The following is a 19686-nucleotide window of genomic DNA, read 5'->3' on the forward strand; positions in this document are numbered from 1 at the left end:
AGGATTTTTTTGAATCAACCTAAATGGGTTGGCCATCCGAATGATCCGAATAGGGTCTCCAACCCATCTCTTAAAATTTGGATTGGGTTAGGTTCAATTGTCGATTATTTCTTATTTCTTTTTTTTTTATTAACATAAAATACTTAAATGTGTGTATAACACATACTAATAACTAAAATTTCATAGAACTCAAATATTAAACATCAAAATCCAAGATATCTATTACAAATTTCGTATAAACATCATAAAAATATATGAGTTCTAATTTATATATATATAATATTAGAAATTCTAGTTGGGTTGAATCAACTCGAATTTTTAAAAGTATAATCCAACCCAAGCCAAACTGGAAAAAAAAACATAAAAAAAGTCAACCTAATCCAACTCGAATTAAAGCTAACTCATTCCAATCCTTATAATTTGGGTTAGGTAGGTTTGAGTTGTTTGGATTATTGGATAATTTGAACGCTCCTAATAGTTGTTGTACTTAAAATTTTTTTTTTTTTTATTATTAAAAAAACTACTTATTCAATTCTAAATAGGGAAAAAAAGAGAGAAAAAGAGGAAACTTTGAAGTTTAATTAAATCAAGGTTCATTCAATTTATAGAACAACCATTAATGAAATAAAAATAGAAAACTTTTGGTTATTAGTATTACATCAATTATCTTTTCTTTTACTCATCCAATAAAAAATATATCTTATTATTATTATTATTATTATTATTTTTCAGAATAGGTTTATATCTTATTTTTTACTCAAAGAAAAAAGAAAAAAGGGAAAAAAAGAAAAAAAGAAAAAAAGGGATCTCAGATACGGCAAGTGAAAACCGGAGAGAGGGCCCTTTCACCGAATCGGAGGCTTCTTCTACGCTTAGCTTTCCGCGATGCCTTCCTCGCCGAAGCTCTTCCACGCTCGCCATTCCCCCACTTCTCCATTCTACTCTCGCAGATCCTCTGTTCTTCTTTTCGGCTCTTGTCTTTTCATCGGAATTTCTGGTTTCATCTTCGGCCTCACCTCTTTTTTCACTCCTCATCTCCGCTATAATTGCTCCAACCGTGACCCGAGGACTGTCAAAGTCGTCTGGAACAGACCGGCTGATTCTGCTGGTGTTAGTACTGGAGGAACTGGTAGCGATGCGAAGCGTCATAAAGTGATGGGGTTTGTTGGGATCCAGACTGGGTTTTCATCTGTTGGTCGGCGGCGATCTTTGAGGAAGACATGGCTGCCTTCTGATCGGGAAGGACTTCAACGGTATCGTTTCTAATCTTGTTCTTGATGACTTTAATTGCCATGTATGGATGTTTTGTGAAATGTTGGTTGGGATTTTGAACTAGAATTCGTAGGCTTCCGCTGATCTGGATCCTGCCATGACTTTCGCTCCAGGTTTTATCTTTGCCTATTGAATGTAGATGAATGTTGGTGCTTGTATTTCCATTTTCTTGATTTGGGCAATGGCATTAAGTGACGTACCCCTGAAGTTAATACACATCACAGTGATCACACGCTATTTCAAACTCAGTGCAGCATTACCATGATTTTCCATGTTCTATTGATGAGAATCTGTCTTGTTTTCTTTTGTGCTCAAGATTTTTTTTATAACTCTGGATATTCATGCGCTTAGCAGGATGCAACTTTCTGGGTTTGGTATTTCATTGGATTCATAGATGTGCTTGTAGTAATTTATGCACTGACATCAGTGGTGGCTCCCAGTTTGGAAGAAGCCACTGGCTTGGCTTTCAGGTTTATAATTGGAAAGACAAGTGACAAGGCCAAAATGTTGGAACTCAAAAAGGAGGTAGCAGAGTTCGACGATTTTTTGCTATTAGATATTGAAGAAGAGTATAGTAAGCTACCTTATAAAACGTTAGTATGAACAAAAATTTGTTAAAAAAGAATTTGATTCCATTTAATTTGGAACGACTGATCTTTTACTCTTAAATTACAGGCTAGCATTCTTTAAAGCTGCATATGCACTATATGATTCTGAGTTTTACGTCAAAGCTGATGATGATATATATTTAAGGCCAGGTGACTATATTTTCTGAAATGGATTCATTATTTGCAGATCTCCATGATATTTTTAGGATTTCATATAGTTGGTTTCATCTTGCTAGATCGCCTTTCACTTCTACTGGCTAAAGAACGGTCACACCCTCAAACTTACATTGGCTGCATGAAAAAAGGCCCGGTTTTCAAAGATCCAAAGTTGAAATGGTCTGATTCCTTTTCCTTTTCCTTTTTCTTTTTTTTTCTCTCTCTTACTTTTCTGTGTAGCCTTACCAATTTTGTGGTGTTCTATTTTTCTTTGTCTGAGCTTATTTAAAGGAAAAAAATCTCTATCTGCGGTCAGTTCTCTCAAACACGTTGATTATTAATATATTGCTGCTGCATTCAATGAATTGAGTGTGAAGCTAATAATGGAAGTTCGAATATATTATTCTTTGATTTGATTTTAGGTTGACTTAAAATCTTACGCGATTTAAGAGGGGGAAGCATGCACCAAATGTAGTGTGGGTTTGAGATTTTTTTGTGTGATTATAGTTTAGGTCCAAGTTTCGAGCTTTAAGCCTCTGCGTGGAATTCACTGGTGTTGGGGTGCACAAAAATAGTTTTGTGGGAAAGGAGAGACCAAGAAAAATTGTGGAACTAGCAAGAGCCAGAATTTTATCCTGATCTCTTAAAAGGACCATCCCATAAGAACACTGTCCCACAAATTTGAAATCAGCCATTTTTTTCTGTTAAAACTTGATAATGCTGGAGAAGGTTCATATAAAGATCGTGTAAAGATCCAAAATCTGATCCTTCTATTTTGTTGCTTAAAGACTAGTTCAACTTCAGTATGATTTTTAGCTTGATAGAGGAAACTGTGGAAGGCCACAAGCTCTTACCAACCTTTTTAAATATAATTACCGCACTTCAACCACGTCTGAGCATACATACTAACAACCATGTTATGCTACAATTTATCTTCAATCGGAAGGAAGTGCCTTAGCCATTTGATTAAGAGGAAATTGCTCCGCAAACTATGATTTTGAAGTACTAAAATTGGAGGGAAACAATATTCTGACTGATCATAACTACCATTTGAGAACAGTAGATCAGAATTGCTATAACTTTAAAATTTTACAAGTAAATTAATAGTTTAAAATTTCTTGATGTGCATGCTAACGTTAGTGGTAAGTTGGTAGCAGTACCATATCACATTCATTAGCCAAGAGATATATGGTGCATATGTACCAAAATTAATATAGGTTATAACACTGCAAGAAGCATCATACCATCCGTCTTCCTACAGATTCTAGATTCCATTTGAGTTTTGATGATTTCTATTGACTAATGACTACTTCCATTATATTTGATCAATAACTTGTCCATACTGATTAATTTTTGTAGGTACGAGCCACTTTCTCATTTGCTTGGAAATGAGTATTTCTTTCATGCCTATGGTCCGATATATATCCTTTCTGCTGATGTTGTTTCAAGCTTGGTTGCTCTTAAAAATAATAGGTAAGATTGTTTCTTTAAAGCTTTTAATCTTTTGTGGACTTTTAATTGTTAGGTTAACTATTTTCAATTGAAATTTTTTCATTTGGTTCTTTGTACCCATCATCAATATATAATACTCTGAATACAAAGTTCACTAGTCAGTAGTATTGGTGGAGCTAGTACTTGTCATGAAGATCTTTGAGTTGATTGCTTTCCAAGTTTATCAACTATACTAGTGTTGAAATTGATCTTCTTGCATTGGTCTCTCTTCTTTTCTGTTGGTCTGTAATTTTTGCTAAGTAAAACGTCCACTCTTAATTTTAGATTTCTAAATTTCTCTGTGCGTGGAAATTCTCATTTGTGTTGTTTTCATTGAGAAAGGAAGTCATGATATTGAAAAGAGAGTACGTCGATATGTTGGTTTCTTGTTTTCTTTTGAAATCTTTATGATATAGAACTTTTACATGATCTATAATAATATTTCTAACACTGAAATCCTTGTGATAGAAACTAAGTTCTGGAAATGACTTTTATTCAAAAATTGCAAAAGGACACAGAAAGCTATTTATAGCTTTGAGGCCAACTGACCAAACTATCCAACACTATAACTGCTCTGTAAACAGAAAACAGAACAACCAGGATTGGTTTTAAAGAATTATCACTGAATACAAACCTTAAAGAACCAAACATAATGACCCTCCCTCGGTAACTACCCTAAGAATGAACCAAACAACCCAAGAACATACAAGATTAATCTAAGAAACTACAAGACTTGCATCACTTTATGTTGTTTATAATGTGTCCAATTTCTTGAAATTGCAGTTTCCGGATGTTTAGCAATGAGGATGTAACAATAGGCGCTTGGATGCTCGCTATGAATGTTAATCATGAGAACGAAAAGGCACTCTGTGAACCAGACTGTACGCCAACATCTATTGCAGTATGGGATATTCCCAAGTGTTCAGGTTGGTATTCTTGTGCTCAAATATATATTTTTAAAATAAAGAAAATTATGTTCTTATCCAATAATAATAATAATAACAATAATAATAATCTGAAACAGAACACCTCATTGATAGAGTGAGAAGTTACACAAGTTATAAAGAACAACAATTGTCTCCCGCAACATAATACAAAACAAATTCAGAACACCCTTTATGCGATGCAGTCTATCCATGTAAAGTTATTTAAAAAAAAAAAAAAAAAAAAAAAAAAAAAAAAAAAAATCCCTCTGATTATAATTCAAACTAGCAAAAGAAATGCCATCCAACTCCCTTTACAAACCAACAACTCCCTCTATTCCTTTGCCACCCTGTTAAAAAGCTTATTCCTTGCCAACCATAGCTACAAGAAAAATTTTACTGAATTGATCTACGGCTTCCCTTGCTTTTTCTTTAAAAGGATTTTTACATACCAGCTGCTTCATGCTCTATTTTACTAAACGATGAAAGACCCATGAAAGTTCTACCGAATTCAGCTAGTAGTTCCACAAATTCCATCTTTTAAAAAACGTGGAACAAATTTTTGCTATCCACCTAAGAACTTTGGACCATCTTCGTTGGGTTGAAACGCTCCGAACATGCCAACCAAATATACATATCAACCTTTTTTTTGGACTACTTCCTATCCAAATCTTTGAACACAACTTAGTATCAAACACCTTACTGTAATACTGTAATCATCCAGCAACTTGTGCTAACTGCTAACCACTATGAGTTGACTTATGTTAGAGATGATAGATCTTCACAATTTCAATTCTCTTGAAATTCTTTCACAAAAATACTAACTATTCTTCTTTACTCTTGAAGTACAATTTAACAATCATAACGCTTGGAGAGGTGGCTTTGATACCTGATACTTGAAATACAATTTATACTGTGACATTTACCATAGGCTTATTTGCAATGCAATATTAATCAGTACACCATTGGATGAGAATTGTTAGATGGAGTAAATTTTCTGTATGCCTTGATAAAGTAGAAGTTTGAGCCAGTTTCTGAAAAGATATCCTGTAAAATCAATGTTGTTCTTCAGGACTTTGTAATCCGGAAAAGAAATTGTTGGAACTTCACAGTAAAGAAAGCTGTACAAAGAGCCCTACTTTACCGTCTGATGATGATTCATGAGAATCCCCATTTCTCAAGTGACTCGAGCAGCGTCTAGCAGGGACGTTCTGTGTAGTCCTAAGCGTGTAACATCAGTTTCACCCCCTTTAATCTTCTGAATATGTATTTTTCGAAAAGATTTCTATACGATTTGATTTCATATTCGTCCTGATTCCAGGGGGTGGCTTTAGAAATAGAGCAATAGGAAATGAACAGTTGTTAGTTTTTTTGTAATCTATTATAATGTCGTTCCCCTAGTTCTCATTCTTTGGTACCAAAGGCTTATTTACTTCTGCAGAGTTGTAAAATTGAGCAGCTGCCACTACCCTTTCCCTTTTCATTTTGTGGCTGTCTGGCTTATATGCTTCTGAGTTTAATATAATCCTTAAGGCATCATTTCATTCTTTCATTCACTTTGCCCACCTTTCTGAAACTCATTGCAACTCACTTTCAGTGGAGTAGATGGAACTTTATTGCACTTCTATATAGAATTACTTTGAGAATTAACAAAATGTTTGGAGGTTCAGGTCCAGTTTCAGGTGATGAGTTGTGAAAAGCTTCTGGACAAAGGCTACATTCAACCCACACGAGTTGCATACAAGTAGGGCAAGCAAAGGGTAATCTTCTAATTGTTATTATTATTATTTTCTAATTATTATAAAATTTAGAAAGCAAGATTTGACTTGAAGGCATCCATTATCTTAATGAATTTGGAAGTCATTCATTAATGCCATAGTTGAATGGTGAGTACAACTCAAGGTAACCAAGTGGAAATAAAAGGTTTGTATAATGATGAGCCCAATGATTTGCCCATTCTATATTGAAATTAGGCCCCTAGGCCCCCACTACCTTTCTTTTAGGGTAGCTTATTAAATTGGAGTAGAAATTGTATTTAATTCTAAAGTTTAAATATTCAATAGTTTCATTCCTAATGTATGAAAAGTGGTTCAAATGGATCTTTGAAATCATTGTGTCGTTAGTTGGTGATACTAATGTAGAAATTATAATGGACTAGACCTAGCATTTTTAATCAACTACTATCTATGAACTTAATTTTCAAAAACAAAAAACAAAAAACAAATAGTATCAAATGTGATCTTAAATTTTTTTTTTTTTCATTTTTAAAATTTGGGCAAGAAAAATGAAATTATAGTTGAAAAATTAGTTAAAAAAAGTAGCACAATTTTTTGAAGTTAAATTAGTATCAAGCGTAGCCTAAGTTAGTTGCGGAGTGAATGATTGCATTTTTTCCCCCTTTTCTTTTCTATTTTGAGAATATAGGATTACAATTATAGGGGATTTCACGTATAAGAAAAAGTAAAATGTCTCAATTGGTAAGCAATATTTAAGGGGCAATTCCATTAAACCTTGTAGCAACTTATATATATATATATATATAATGAATGAGGCTTTGATTTTATAGTATGTAGACTTTTGAGTGTGATGATCATTAATCTCAAGTTGAAATTTTGCCGAGTAAGAGTCTAACCATGAGATTTTAGACATATTTAATATTCTTGTTTAATTTGGCAGGATTTTACTCTTTAAAATCTATCCGATGTGAGTTTTCTAATACCTTCCATATGAAGATGAGATTTTATACTTTGGTGATGAACAATAAAAGTATAATCTAATCTAATTAATTAATAATTACTATTACATTCAATTAATGATTAAATATAATTATAGTATTTTAGACTCAATAAGGTTCAACTAATACATTTACCATTAATATTTTATGTGATCTTAACTATTTAAAATAAAATTTTGTTGTTAACTATTAATTTTTGAATTAAATTATATTTAGCTAACTATTTTAACTAATTAAATTAAATATTTTAATATAAAAATTCGTTTATTTTTATTTTAAGTGATTAAATAATTGATTAATTTAACCACACAGCAGCTAGAGTTTATAGCATATTTTTAATTTAATCTCCAAAATATTATGAACCATTCTAATTTAGGTTGAAATTTATTTAATAAAGTACAATACATTTGAACAAGTACAAGTTATATCTGATCTGAATGGGGGATAGTATTTCTCTCAAGCCATGTTCATGAAGTTTTGAAAAATTTAAACATCTCACAGATAAATAGAAATGTGGAAATTTATCGGATGAGCTACACTACTTAACGTTATATATTGAGTGGGGATAGTATTTTTCTTTAGCATTTTCATAAAGTTTTGAAAAATTATACATCTCATAGATAGATAGAAAAGTGAGTCTATTAATAGGAAGGAGTTGAATGTATAAATCTAATTCCTATAGTGATGAATAAAAATGCAATTGAAAGCATGTTGATAATCTTTAATAAAACTAAAACTTTTTTCACACTATATATCTTAAGTATGTGAAGAACCTAAAAGATATGGAACTAGAAGAGGACATTAATTAAGATGGAAATATGTTTATTTTTTCTTTTAGAAAATTACATTTTTCAACCTTGAAGGGAAAGAGGAGGAAGGTGAGGTGGGAATTTAAATATGGTGAAGATTGTTATGTGTGTTTAATGGGCCAAGGATTTCTCTTGGCATTTATGAAAACACCATACTCATTTAAAGAAAAAAAATTTCAATATTTTTTCAAAAGCAAGTGAATTGGACCCATCTAAAATTGGTCAAAAGAGTTAGGGAAGAACCTAGCTAGGAATATCTAATCTACAAGATAAAAGAGTTCATTCAATCTTTTCAATTCTTTTCCTTCAAGAAAAAAAGGCTACATTTAAGGAATTGTCCTGAAGTCTTTAAAATTTTGTTTTCTAGTTTTATAATTTAAACATAAACAAAAATATATTTGGTTAATTATTTCTTTCCTAATTTCTCCTTTTAAGTTTATTCTTATTAATTAACTATTGATTTATGAAAACAAGAAAATTTGTTATTATTCAAAGATAGGTTGAATAATACCTCAACATTTTTTTTACTCAACACAACATTTGAAGTGGCAGATTCAAATCTTTATTTTCTTGATCGAAAATGATGGCCTAACTCAACTAGTTGAGCTTAGCTCAGTTTGATCACAATATTTCAATATCACAAGTCCCCACTCAATTTCTAGAAAACATGATATGATATGAACCGGCCGAGTATCATAATTTATGTTTCATGTCATAATTTTGATATAATTTTAATATATTTTAATTTTATCTTTTTATGACATATTAAGTAGGGGTATTTTTGTATTTTTGTTATAATGAGTGATACGACATTAGGGTTCACTTGGAGACTATATAAAAAGCCTTTGAACTTCTTTCAAGATTAGCAATGAGAGCTTGAATTTTGTAATTCAAGTGATAAATTGTATATCAAGAACATTTAAGTGAGATTGATCATCTTATCTTGTGGACTGTTTGAATCTTGGGCCAAAGAAATTATTTGTCTCAAGAGCTTTGATTTTTAGACAATATGTGTCTAACGCCAACCTTTGGGTTGAATTCAAATCAATTTGGGGGTTTTATTGAGAATTAGATGTTCTCATACCAAAAGATTCTTAATTTCAATTGCTAGGGTTTTTGTATCATGAGGTTGCTTTTTTCATTGTTTTTCTTTTGTTAGTGGTTAATGAACTTGCATTTTATGGCCTTGAAAACAATAGTTTGCCTTACTATTGATATATATATATTTGGTATCCAAGAGTTTGCTGATTGTGATAAATGATAATGATGTAAATGTTGTGATTTCCATGATTGAAAACAAAACTTTGAAGTTCAATCATGTCAATGTTAGCTACAAATAAGCATCATGACTACCTTGCAAGCAATGCCCACTTTGGAAAAATTAATATAAACTTTGATTTTTAGTACTAAAGATCTTATAATGTGCTGACAAAAATCTTAATTAAAATCAAGGAATTAATTATCATCTAATCCCACCATTATCCTTGATTATAAATTGCAATGGTTATACATTAATGAGATGAAAAGATCCCATTGTTGATCAATCACTAGCAATTGATTTCATGGATAATTATGTCAATATAATTGGATAAGAATTGAGATATTTGAGGTGGATTATTGGATGTTGTGGCTATAATCATATGATTGTTATTTGTGGAAGGTTTCTTGGCTATCAAGCCAAGTTATGTCTTTTTTTTTCAACTTAGGAATTTATATTAACTTAGTGCTTTGCAAGGTGTCTTTTGCAAGAAAGGGAATATTTTTTTTTGTTTATTGTTGAACAATTGAGTCAAATTCAATCTTTTTCCATCATTTTCAAAATGATTCAATTCTACCCCTTTTCATACCCTCCTTAATTTATTCTTTTTTTTTTCCAAGACAAGTTATGTCTTTTTTTTTTTTCGGGTGTTCGTGTAATATAATTTTAGTTAATATTATGTGAAGGAAATATGAAAGAGGTACTGTTGCTTATTTTATTAAGTACAATTTGTATAAGTTTAGAATAAAAATTGAACATCATTGATTGAAAACCTTAAATCAATTAGATTTCACTTGCCCTATCGTTGAAAAATTAATTAATCAAATATTAGATAAAATCAATTCTCATGTGACTAATAACGCAGGACTTTCATCAAAATTCTCATTTTCACGACTTTTCGTCTTCTTTATACTACTATTGATAAGTTATATCACTAGTCAAATCAAATTTAATTAATTAAGTAATGATTTTTTTCTAATAATATATATATAGATTGATAGACTGTGTTTTCCATGACTTGATTATTTTAACAACTCCCGCACCTCTCGCTTTACTTTGGTACTTGAAAATAATTGTAACACATCTTACAATAGTATTTACAAAATATAGCTACTATAAAGAGCTAGGTATATGAGAGATCAATAATGTTGGTTGAAGTTTGTTAGGTAATTGAGTTGGGTTTATGTGTAACTAAGTTTATTGTTTAGTTGGGCATTTAGTTATAACCACTTAGAGGTTATTTTAACTTTTTAAGATAGCTATATAGAAAGTACATGTGGAAGCAAGCTTTGTAGTTTGGCAAGAGGCCTTGGTTTTTCTTCCTTTTAGTAGAGTGGGATGATTAGCTCCAATCTAGGTTGCATCTATTCTATACTTTTCTTTTTTCTATTCATATAAAAAAAAATTAAAAAAAAGAAAATTGTGTCACACGTGGCACAATCTCATTAAGTGTTGTTCAGACGACACAAGGAATGGGTGTAACCTCGCTGCACCTAAGTCTTTTTCTTTGATAAATATTTCAAGAAGTTATTGGTATAGAAATTTGTAGAGAAAGTGATCAAATTAAAAGGTTTTTCATAGAGATGACTTAGAATTTGGGTTTAAAATGAAACATGTCTCACCTTTTAAAATCTATTTTTTTTTACCTTTTGTTTATGCTATATCAACATAAAATTACCAAAATGGACAATTGTGCACATGGATTAGGATCTCGCTCCTTCGGGTTTAGATTTTTTAGTTCATTGCTTTCTCTATTTTCTCTTGTCTTATTCCTTTTGCTTCTCTTACTCCTTTGGGTTTGGATTTTTTTTTCCTCCTCACTCTCTTTTTTTCTCTCACTCTCGCCTTTTACTCTATAGTAACAAGAGTACAATACTAACCTACAATAAGTTATTTTGGAAACTTTGCATAGCATGGAGTCGTAACACTAAGTCTTTAGTATAATATGAGTGAGTTGATTTATTGTAAGCTACGAAGTTGCTAATTCAACAAGCAACGAGAGCGTAACTTAGTGGTTTAAGATAGTCGAAAGTTTGATATCTCATCCTACATTTGGTTAAATTATTTTTTCTAGCCAGATAAGCTTACCAACGAAACATGGATTATATAATATATAAGTGGGTGTTTAGGACACTGAATAGTTATTATAATAGGTATATTATTATAGTTTGTGAATTATAATAATTTGTATTTGGGGTGTAGACTATTTTAATCTGATTAGAAAATAGTAAATACGGTAACAAAAAGGTAAAAAGATGATGAGTAGAAATAATAAACACTAACAAAAAAAAGATATTTGAAATAGTAAAAATGTAGTTAACTGTAGATTATAATAGTTAGAAACACCAAAAACTATAATCGAAACCCCAAACATGAAGTGGGTTATAATAGTCCACCCCACCCACTTGAAGCTAGGGGCCCAAAACAACCCCTAAAATTTTATAATTTCTCCCTACATACAAATTTCTTTCCAATCCCGTGGCACAACACTAGGTAAGTCTTTTATAATATCGATCTCAAATAAAAATGCTAAGAATCAATTCTTCTAAATAATAATAATAATAAATACTAAGAATCAAAGACTTCATTTGATAACCATTCAATTTTTACAAATCGTGTTTACTTTCTCACAATTTATTTACAACGGTCATCGTCTTTCTTACTAAAGTATTTATATTTTTAGTCAAATTCATATTTTCAAAAACATATTATTTTCAAAATATATATTTTTTAAATTTCAAAATTTTACATTGATTTTAAAAATATTATTAGAAAGTAAATAATCAAACAAATAAATTCATAGGTTGAAATAGTGTTTAGAAAAAAATTCATAACACTCAAACATAACACTAAACAAGTCATTTTCAAAAATTTATTTTTATTTTTAAAATTTGGTTGAGAATTCAAACACTTCTTCAAAATGGTAAAAACTATAACAGAAAATTTAGAAAGAATCCAATGTTATAAAATGGGATCAAAGCAAATTTGTGAAACCAATGAGAATATAGACTATCCCACCAAATTAAAACGTTAGCAATGGAGTAATAATAATCTTAATTAATTACATCTTTAATGCATATAGATCGATATTTATACATGATAACATTAATACTATAATTAATAACATGAATTAAGTTAAACAAAGATAAATCTAATTGTGAAAATGACTAAAGATTGTCAATAAGAACGTAATTCAACTGACACAATATTCGTATTATAAATTTCGCATACTTTAATTATAATATTTTTAAAAAAATGGTGAAGATGGTGTGAAAAGAAGGAAAAAAAGAAACCGACATATCGTTGAATACCTTAAATTAATCAAACAAAGTTTAAAATAACAAATAAGTAAATGAAATTACTGTCCTTTCAGCATTTCAATACATGGTCGGTGGTTGGGTTCCCAATATTACAAAAAAGTCTACAAAAATTAACTTACTCATTGACTCATTCCATATTATTCTTCCAAAAAACAAAAAACATCAATAATATTATTCGATTTTAAAAAATATATATTTGTTCTCTAAACTGTGTTGGAAAAAAAAAAAATTTATTTTTTACTTCTAAAATTTAAACTAACTTATGTCGCGTACCGTAACTAATCGGTTTTTTGTTTTTAGTTTTTGAAAAGTAAATCTATTTTCTCTTAATTGTTTATGATTTGCGTCTTTCTTAATTACAATAATCAAATTCTTAGTTAAATTTCAAAAATAAAAGTACGTTTTTAAAAACTACTTTTTTTTTTCAAAATTTGGTTTGATTTTTTAAATCATTAGTGAAAAGTAGATAACAAACGAAAAAAATTTGAAGGTGAAAGTAATGTCTATGAGTTTAATTTTCAAAAACAAATAACTAAAAATCAAATGGTTACTAAATGGGGTCTGAGTTTATTTTTTACATGGGTAGATTGATAACCAAATTTGTTTAGAAACTATAAAATGAGGTCTCAGATGGTAGTGAAATCACTTTTAATCTTTTGCTTTTGAAATTTATGCTTGGTTTTTTTTCTTCAAATTTTCAATTATGATTTTCACATTTGTTAAGGAGTCACATTTAAATTATTAGTCAAATTATAAAAACAAAAACAAGTTTTTGAATATTTTTTAATTTAAACTTTTGACTTGATTTTTGAAAACATTGTAGAAAGTAAACAACAAAAAAACATAAAAATGGGAGAAGTAATGTTTGTAAACTTAATTTTTTTAAAAAAAAAGTAAGCCTCATTTGACAACAATTTTATCTTTAGTTTTTTGTTTTTGAAATTTATGTTTGTTTTCTCTTAATTTTCATGCTACGATTCTCACATTTTCTTTGAAAAAAACACTTGAATTTTTAATTAAATTCTAAAAACAAAAACAATTTTTTACAATTTCTTCAAATTTAGTAAAAAGTGAATGTGGAAACATAAATAGTGTTCATATGCTTAACTAAAAAAAAACCTAAAACATGACATATTTACCAAAAGAGACTCAATGATTCGCAAATAAGGATATTTTTTACAACAAGAATCAAACTGTTATAAATTTAAGGGAAAAATACTTTTTTTGGTCTTTAGGTTTTGTGTCTAATTTCTATTTAATCCATAGGTTTCAAAATGTTACACATTGAGTCCTTAAATTTTGAGTTTGGTTTCAATTTAGTCCCTTGGTTTCAAAATACTACAATTTTACTTTTGACATTTGAGTTTTGCTTCAATTTGATCTATATATTTCAAGTTTTGCACTTTTTACCTTGATTTTTCACTAAATACTCATTTTTCGTTTTTATAATTAATTTATTTCAATAAATTAAATTTTTTTAAAGAATTATAATTAATTAAATATCACTATTTTTATCATTTTTAAAATCAAAATTTAAAATTTCACTTCATAATCATTTTTAATTAATTAATAGAAATTGACATTAATGATTAAAAGTGAGGATTTAATGAAAATTTGTGGTTAAAAATGTAAGATCTTAAGACTATGACCAAATTGAAATAAAACTCAAATCTCAAAGATAAAAATGTAACATTTTGAAATTTATGAACTAAATTGAAACAAAACTTAAAACGTGACGATTAAATGTACAACATTTTAATACTTAAGGACCAAATAAAAATTAGAACCAAAATATAGGATAAAAAAGAATATTATTTCCTAAATTTAAAAGTGGTAAGATTAAATTGTTGTAAACAAAACTTCAGTTGCTATATGGTTTCAATGGCTAAAAGAATGGAGGGAAGAAAAGTATTTTTTTAAACCATATTTTTGGAATTCTCTAACTAAAATTCTAAAATTATTATAATTTTAAAAAAATAAATAAATAAAAAGCCACCAATACCATAGCCTCTCTCACCAAGTGGGCATCACGTGACTTTGCAGCTCAGTTTTCTCAATAATTACAATAATTAGAGAGAGAGAGAGAGAGATTGTGGGATTTGTAAATTTTAATTTTTTTTTTAATGTGGGCTTTGTTTTGTTTTGATGACTGAAATTTTCTGACATTTTCTTTCGATATTAAAAAAAAAATTCCTGTAATTGGGGTTTGAAAATGTAATATATGGATTTCAATTCAAAATGTCTTTTATTATTATTATTTATTTTAAAAATGAAGGAAGATGGTAGTAAATAAAAAAAAAGATTAATCTTATAAGAGAATACAATTAATTACTTAACCATTGGTTTAATTAGGTTAATGAGATACAAATTAAATCCCATCTCTGTCTCAAATGGAATCCTAGGGCACTTTCATCGGACAAGGAAATGTCACATACATTACTACTCTCCATTATATTATTATTATTATTATTATTATTATTATTATTATTATTATTATATCACTTTTTCAATAATATTCACTCATTTTTCTCCCATCTTTTTCACTCTTCTTTCATTTTCCTCTTAGGTTTTTTAAAAAATTACATCCTTAATTAAACTATAAACTAATCTTTGTTGTGAATATGCAACTAAAGCCTCACATCAAACATTAGATTTTTTTAAAAAATAGCATAATTATATAAGTGAGAAGATTTTATTTTATTTTATTTTTTATGAAATTAGAATGCAAAATCATAAACACTTATATCTAATGAAATGATGCTTAAATTTTAAATACATCGCAATAATATGTAAGCAATGCTAATTACCATCTCAAAAATTGATGGTTTGATCTCTCACTCCTGCAATTGTTAATAGATACAGACTTGAAATTTTTTTTTGTTGATAATACGTGGGATGGAGGTTGAGAATTTATGACTTCAAAATTTAATAGTATGTACAAACGGTTGGATTTTGGCAAAATATTAGAAATCCAGTTATTCCACATCGAAAAAATCGAAGAAAGTGCTCCAACAACTATAAAAGGTCTTTGATTTCAAGTTGTCTAAATTTTAAATACTCTAAATTTGAGTATTCTAACCTTAATTAAATTCTTTTTAGAGAATTGTTTTATGTAATTATAATCATTTTTCATATAATAAATTTATTTTTAATGAGTCGTGATTTTACTTCAAATTTTGAATTATCTACGTAAATTCTTAAAGTATGCTATGTTAGCTATAGAAATCCAAAACTTGTAATTTGAGCCTACAAAATTTACATCCAAACAAGGGTTATCTTTTATTAGACGTGCATTGAAATGCGACATCCAACCCTAATAACATTGGTGGTCTTATAATGTTGCCTTTTTAATGAAACACAGGAATCCATTGAACTTTGTTTTTTTTTTTTTTTTTTTTTATAATAATAATAATAATAATAATAGTGAATATAGTTTCTGGGTAAATCCGTACTCTTACAATTTGGGAATCCTCACATGGAAAACATTCTAAGTTGCAGCATCTTTCATGTCACTCACATGCAAATGCTCTGTGGAGCTTGCTATCCCATCAATTTTCTAGGAATATTCATAATTTTTTTCATGTTAATTCATTTTAATATTTTGTTTTATTGTTATTGAAATTTTGTTTCAACTTTTAAGAGATTCGAGATAAGATAACAATTCAAATCAGAACTAGGGCTAGTTGTAGAGCATAATATATATATATATATATATATATATATATATATATATAAACAATACAAAAATAAAATAAACATTCAAAGGGAATGATAACTAATTTTCTTTAGAATTATCCTAAATTTGTGTCATAGAAGAAGTCTCTAAGGTCATGTACTCAAAATTAGTACTATTCTCAAAGGAATGAATTTTGGACAAACGGTAAAAGACAGAGAAAAATTAAAACTTTCAGGGTAAGTTGAGTTCATATATTTGTGTTTTGGTTTTGGATGTTTGGGGTACTGAATTTCAGTAGTACAGTATTTTTCTACATACATAATCTATTTTTTTTATGATGGTTGTTTTTGTTTGGAAATTTTTTTATTCAATAATTCTACATCTATTTTTTTTAATGAACTATAAAAAAAAAATCAAATAAAAACACTCATGTATCTAACAATTTTTTCTCAAAAGTATTTTTACATACAAATTTGTTTGGTTTCTTATATGATAAAAGTGATTTCTAATGTTAAATTACTATAAATAACGACTATAAAATACTACAAACTAATAAAAAAAAAAAAAATCAAAATTTCAACATTTTGATGGAACTTACGTATTATTGTGTCAACAAATGTGTTTATTGACATTTTATGCGTTGACTTAAATATAAACTTTTATTGATGTTCTATATGTATTTTGAAATTAATAGGTATTTTTAAGCTTTAAATTAAGATTTTAATCTACACCATTGTAGTTCATAATAATTGTCACGATATTCATACTCTCGGAGTACTGAATTTTTTATTATATATTTGTGAAAAATGAAAAGCATGAGAAAACGTCTTTGGGAAAATGATTATCTAAACATTTTTTTTAATTGTTAAATTACAAGTTTAGTACTTATTTATTTTTGTTTAGTTAAATTAGTAGACATAAAGTTGAATTTTATGTTAGGATAGGATTATCGTTAACTTGGCAACTTTTTAGTTTAAAAGATCATACCAAGCACAATATTAAAAGTACGAATATTAATTAGACACAAAATTAAAAGAAATTTATCTAGATATTCTCAAAAGTTCAAAGATTTATTTGACACAAAATCAAAAGTCCGATAATTTATTAACTAAACACTTATTAATAATTTAGAGATCTATTCGGCACAAATGGAAAAGTCGGAAAACTAAAACATTGAACTTCAGCCCTAAATTTGTATTTGAAGATCAGAAAGGGGAGAACCAATTGTTAGATAAATCAAATCCTTCAACTCCAATAAAGTTGTAGATTTGTAAGACCCAAAAAGACATAATAGAGGGTGTGTTTGGCAATAAAAGAAAAACTCCAAAAGAGAATAATGGAAGTGGCATAAAAACTTGAAGAAAAAACACAATATCCTTAGCTTCATGAACCCCCAAGTAAATTACAAAAACCATCCTTGAAGTAGAGTGGTAGTTGCAATTATACCCTTTAAATTTTTAATTCTAAAAATCGAATTCTCATAATTATATAAATATTAAAACTGGGTCAAATTATATCTTCAAACTTATCTAGCTGTATAAATTATAATATTTGTATAAATTTAAGAGTTCAGTTTTTATCAAAACGATTATTGTAAGCTTGATGGTCCAATTTTAACACTCGTGAAAGTTTAGAGCCTAATTTTTATACTCGAAAGTTTGAGGATGTAATTGCAATTACTACCGCTATACTTCATGGCTGATTTTTATCGTTTGTCAAACAAAACAAAAAAAGGAAAAAAAAAAAAAGTATTCTTGAGATAAGGATGATGATCAAGATATGATGAAAAATTCCAAGTTTTTAGATTGGCCATTTTAGCCCATAAACTAGCTGTAGAAAAGGATTCAACATGAACACTGCCAAAAGATTTTCATACAAACCCATCAAATGAAATAATGGGGTCACATGCTCATCACGTGCCGCTTCCTTCTCTTCCTTTTCAGGTCCATGACAAAAATTTTCTAAGCTTCCAAACAAGTTTGACAGTGCATCATCATCATCATCATCATATTATTCTTGTTCTTTCATTTTCCTCTCTCAAAAATAATATATATATATATATATATATATTTGGTTATTTTTCATCTTCTTCATTCAAAGTTGATAGTTTTTTCAATGTTAAAAAATCACCAATGGGTGAGATTAATATATAACATCATCTCTTCTCTCTATGTTCTGTTTTTTTCCGACCCTCATGATTGAAGGGTCAGCCATTGAAATCCTTAAAAGAATTTATAGGTTTGGTACTCTGTTTACAGTCTCAACTAGAGCTAATGTCACCCACATGCCAGGTCAGACCCAATGTCATCCATAAAGTTTCTTCTTCTTTTTTCTTTTTTCCTCCTGTTTTTGTGACAGTCAAAAAGTATATTTACATATCATTTGACTAGATTCTCAATATGTAATCTATGGCTACCTCCATTCTAATAAATTTAATTACACCAATACTTCAACAAATTGTTCATCACTTTTCTTTTAATAATATGTGAAGTATAAGAATAAATATCTGACCTCGAAGTTGATAATACAAATTTTATGTCAGTTAAGTTATGCTCTTTTTGACAATTGACTACATCCCTCGTGGACTTAGAAATTTGTAGAAAACTTAACAAACAAAACATATATCAATATTGACTAGAAAGGAAATAACATTACACAAATCTCTTGCTCTGGACCCAAAAACTTGAATTAATCAACGAATTAACAAATAGAGATACATTCGTTAACTTTAAGTTAGAAAGAATATCAAGTAGAAAAATATCTAAGTGTTGTGTAGGTTGTACCTATTTTTGGATAATAAAGACAATTGTCCAATAAAAAATCACCCAAATTGCTATTTGATAATTTTTTATTTATAAAATGATTTTTTTCTATTAAAAAAAAAAAAAGAAAGCATGAAATTATGTGCATATTAGATTGTATCTAATCATTACTCTATGAAGTATATCAAGTGCCCTAAAATTGGCCTCAAGATTGTGTAGGAACCGTTTGAAAAATAAATTTGTGGAGAAGAGAACAGACCAGTTGACTTTGTAACAAAAAATTATTTTTCACTCGACATTTTATCACAATTTTTTTAAGTACCGCTCGTGGAACTTCGATATCCACAGACTTATTAGTTAAATTTTCTTGAAATGGGACCGTTTGAAGAAAAGTTTGATGGAGTACTATTTGAAAATATAGAACTATCCATTTTAGAATTTAGGTGGTAGTTGTTAACTTTTTACCTTGATTTTGATAATAAGTTATGTTTGTATTTTTAAATATCTAATTTAAAATTTATTGAAAATATATTAACTAAATCTTAAAGGATAGAAAAAAAAAAAAAAAAGAGGTTATTTTTACCTAAATTTGAATTCATCTAAAACAACTCAGATTTAGGAAGATTTTTTTTTTCAATTTAAAATTGCACTCTCTATTAAAGATTGATGGAAATTCT

General features: G+C 28.7%; 1 protein-coding gene across 1 annotated transcript; it reads left to right on the forward strand.

The window, feature by feature from the left end:
- Window positions 1–740: 740 nt before the first annotated feature.
- On the forward strand, window positions 741–6002 carry LOC120087134 (Galactosyltransferase family protein). The gene is made up of 7 exons (XM_039044027.2): window positions 741–1253; window positions 1713–1865; window positions 1948–2030; window positions 2117–2216; window positions 3396–3509; window positions 4311–4453; window positions 5523–6002. The coding sequence occupies exons 1-7, from the start codon at window positions 886–888 to the stop codon at window positions 5612–5614; spliced, it is 1053 nt and encodes a 350-aa protein (XP_038899955.1). The 5' UTR covers window positions 741–885; the 3' UTR covers window positions 5615–6002.
- The last annotated feature ends 13684 nt before the right edge of the window (window positions 6003–19686 follow it).

This window comes from Benincasa hispida, chromosome 9 (assembly GCF_027475165.1).
Source record: "Benincasa hispida cultivar pf3 chromosome 9, pf3_genome.v1.1, whole genome shotgun sequence".
Lineage (NCBI taxonomy): Eukaryota > Viridiplantae > Streptophyta > Magnoliopsida > Cucurbitales > Cucurbitaceae > Benincasa > Benincasa hispida.

Excerpts from the sequence above, each read along its gene's own strand:
- LOC120087134 (XM_039044027.2), top strand. The coding sequence starts at position 886 with ATGCCTTCCTCGCCGAAGCTCTTCCACGCTCGCCATTCCCCCACTTCT. Across the intron at positions 1,866-1,947 it reads AGTAAGCTACCTTATAAAAC|GCTAGCATTCTTTAAAGCTG; the intron begins GTTAGTATGAAC and ends CTTAAATTACAG. Across the intron at positions 3,510-4,310 it reads GTTGCTCTTAAAAATAATAG|TTTCCGGATGTTTAGCAATG; the intron begins GTAAGATTGTTT and ends TTGAAATTGCAG.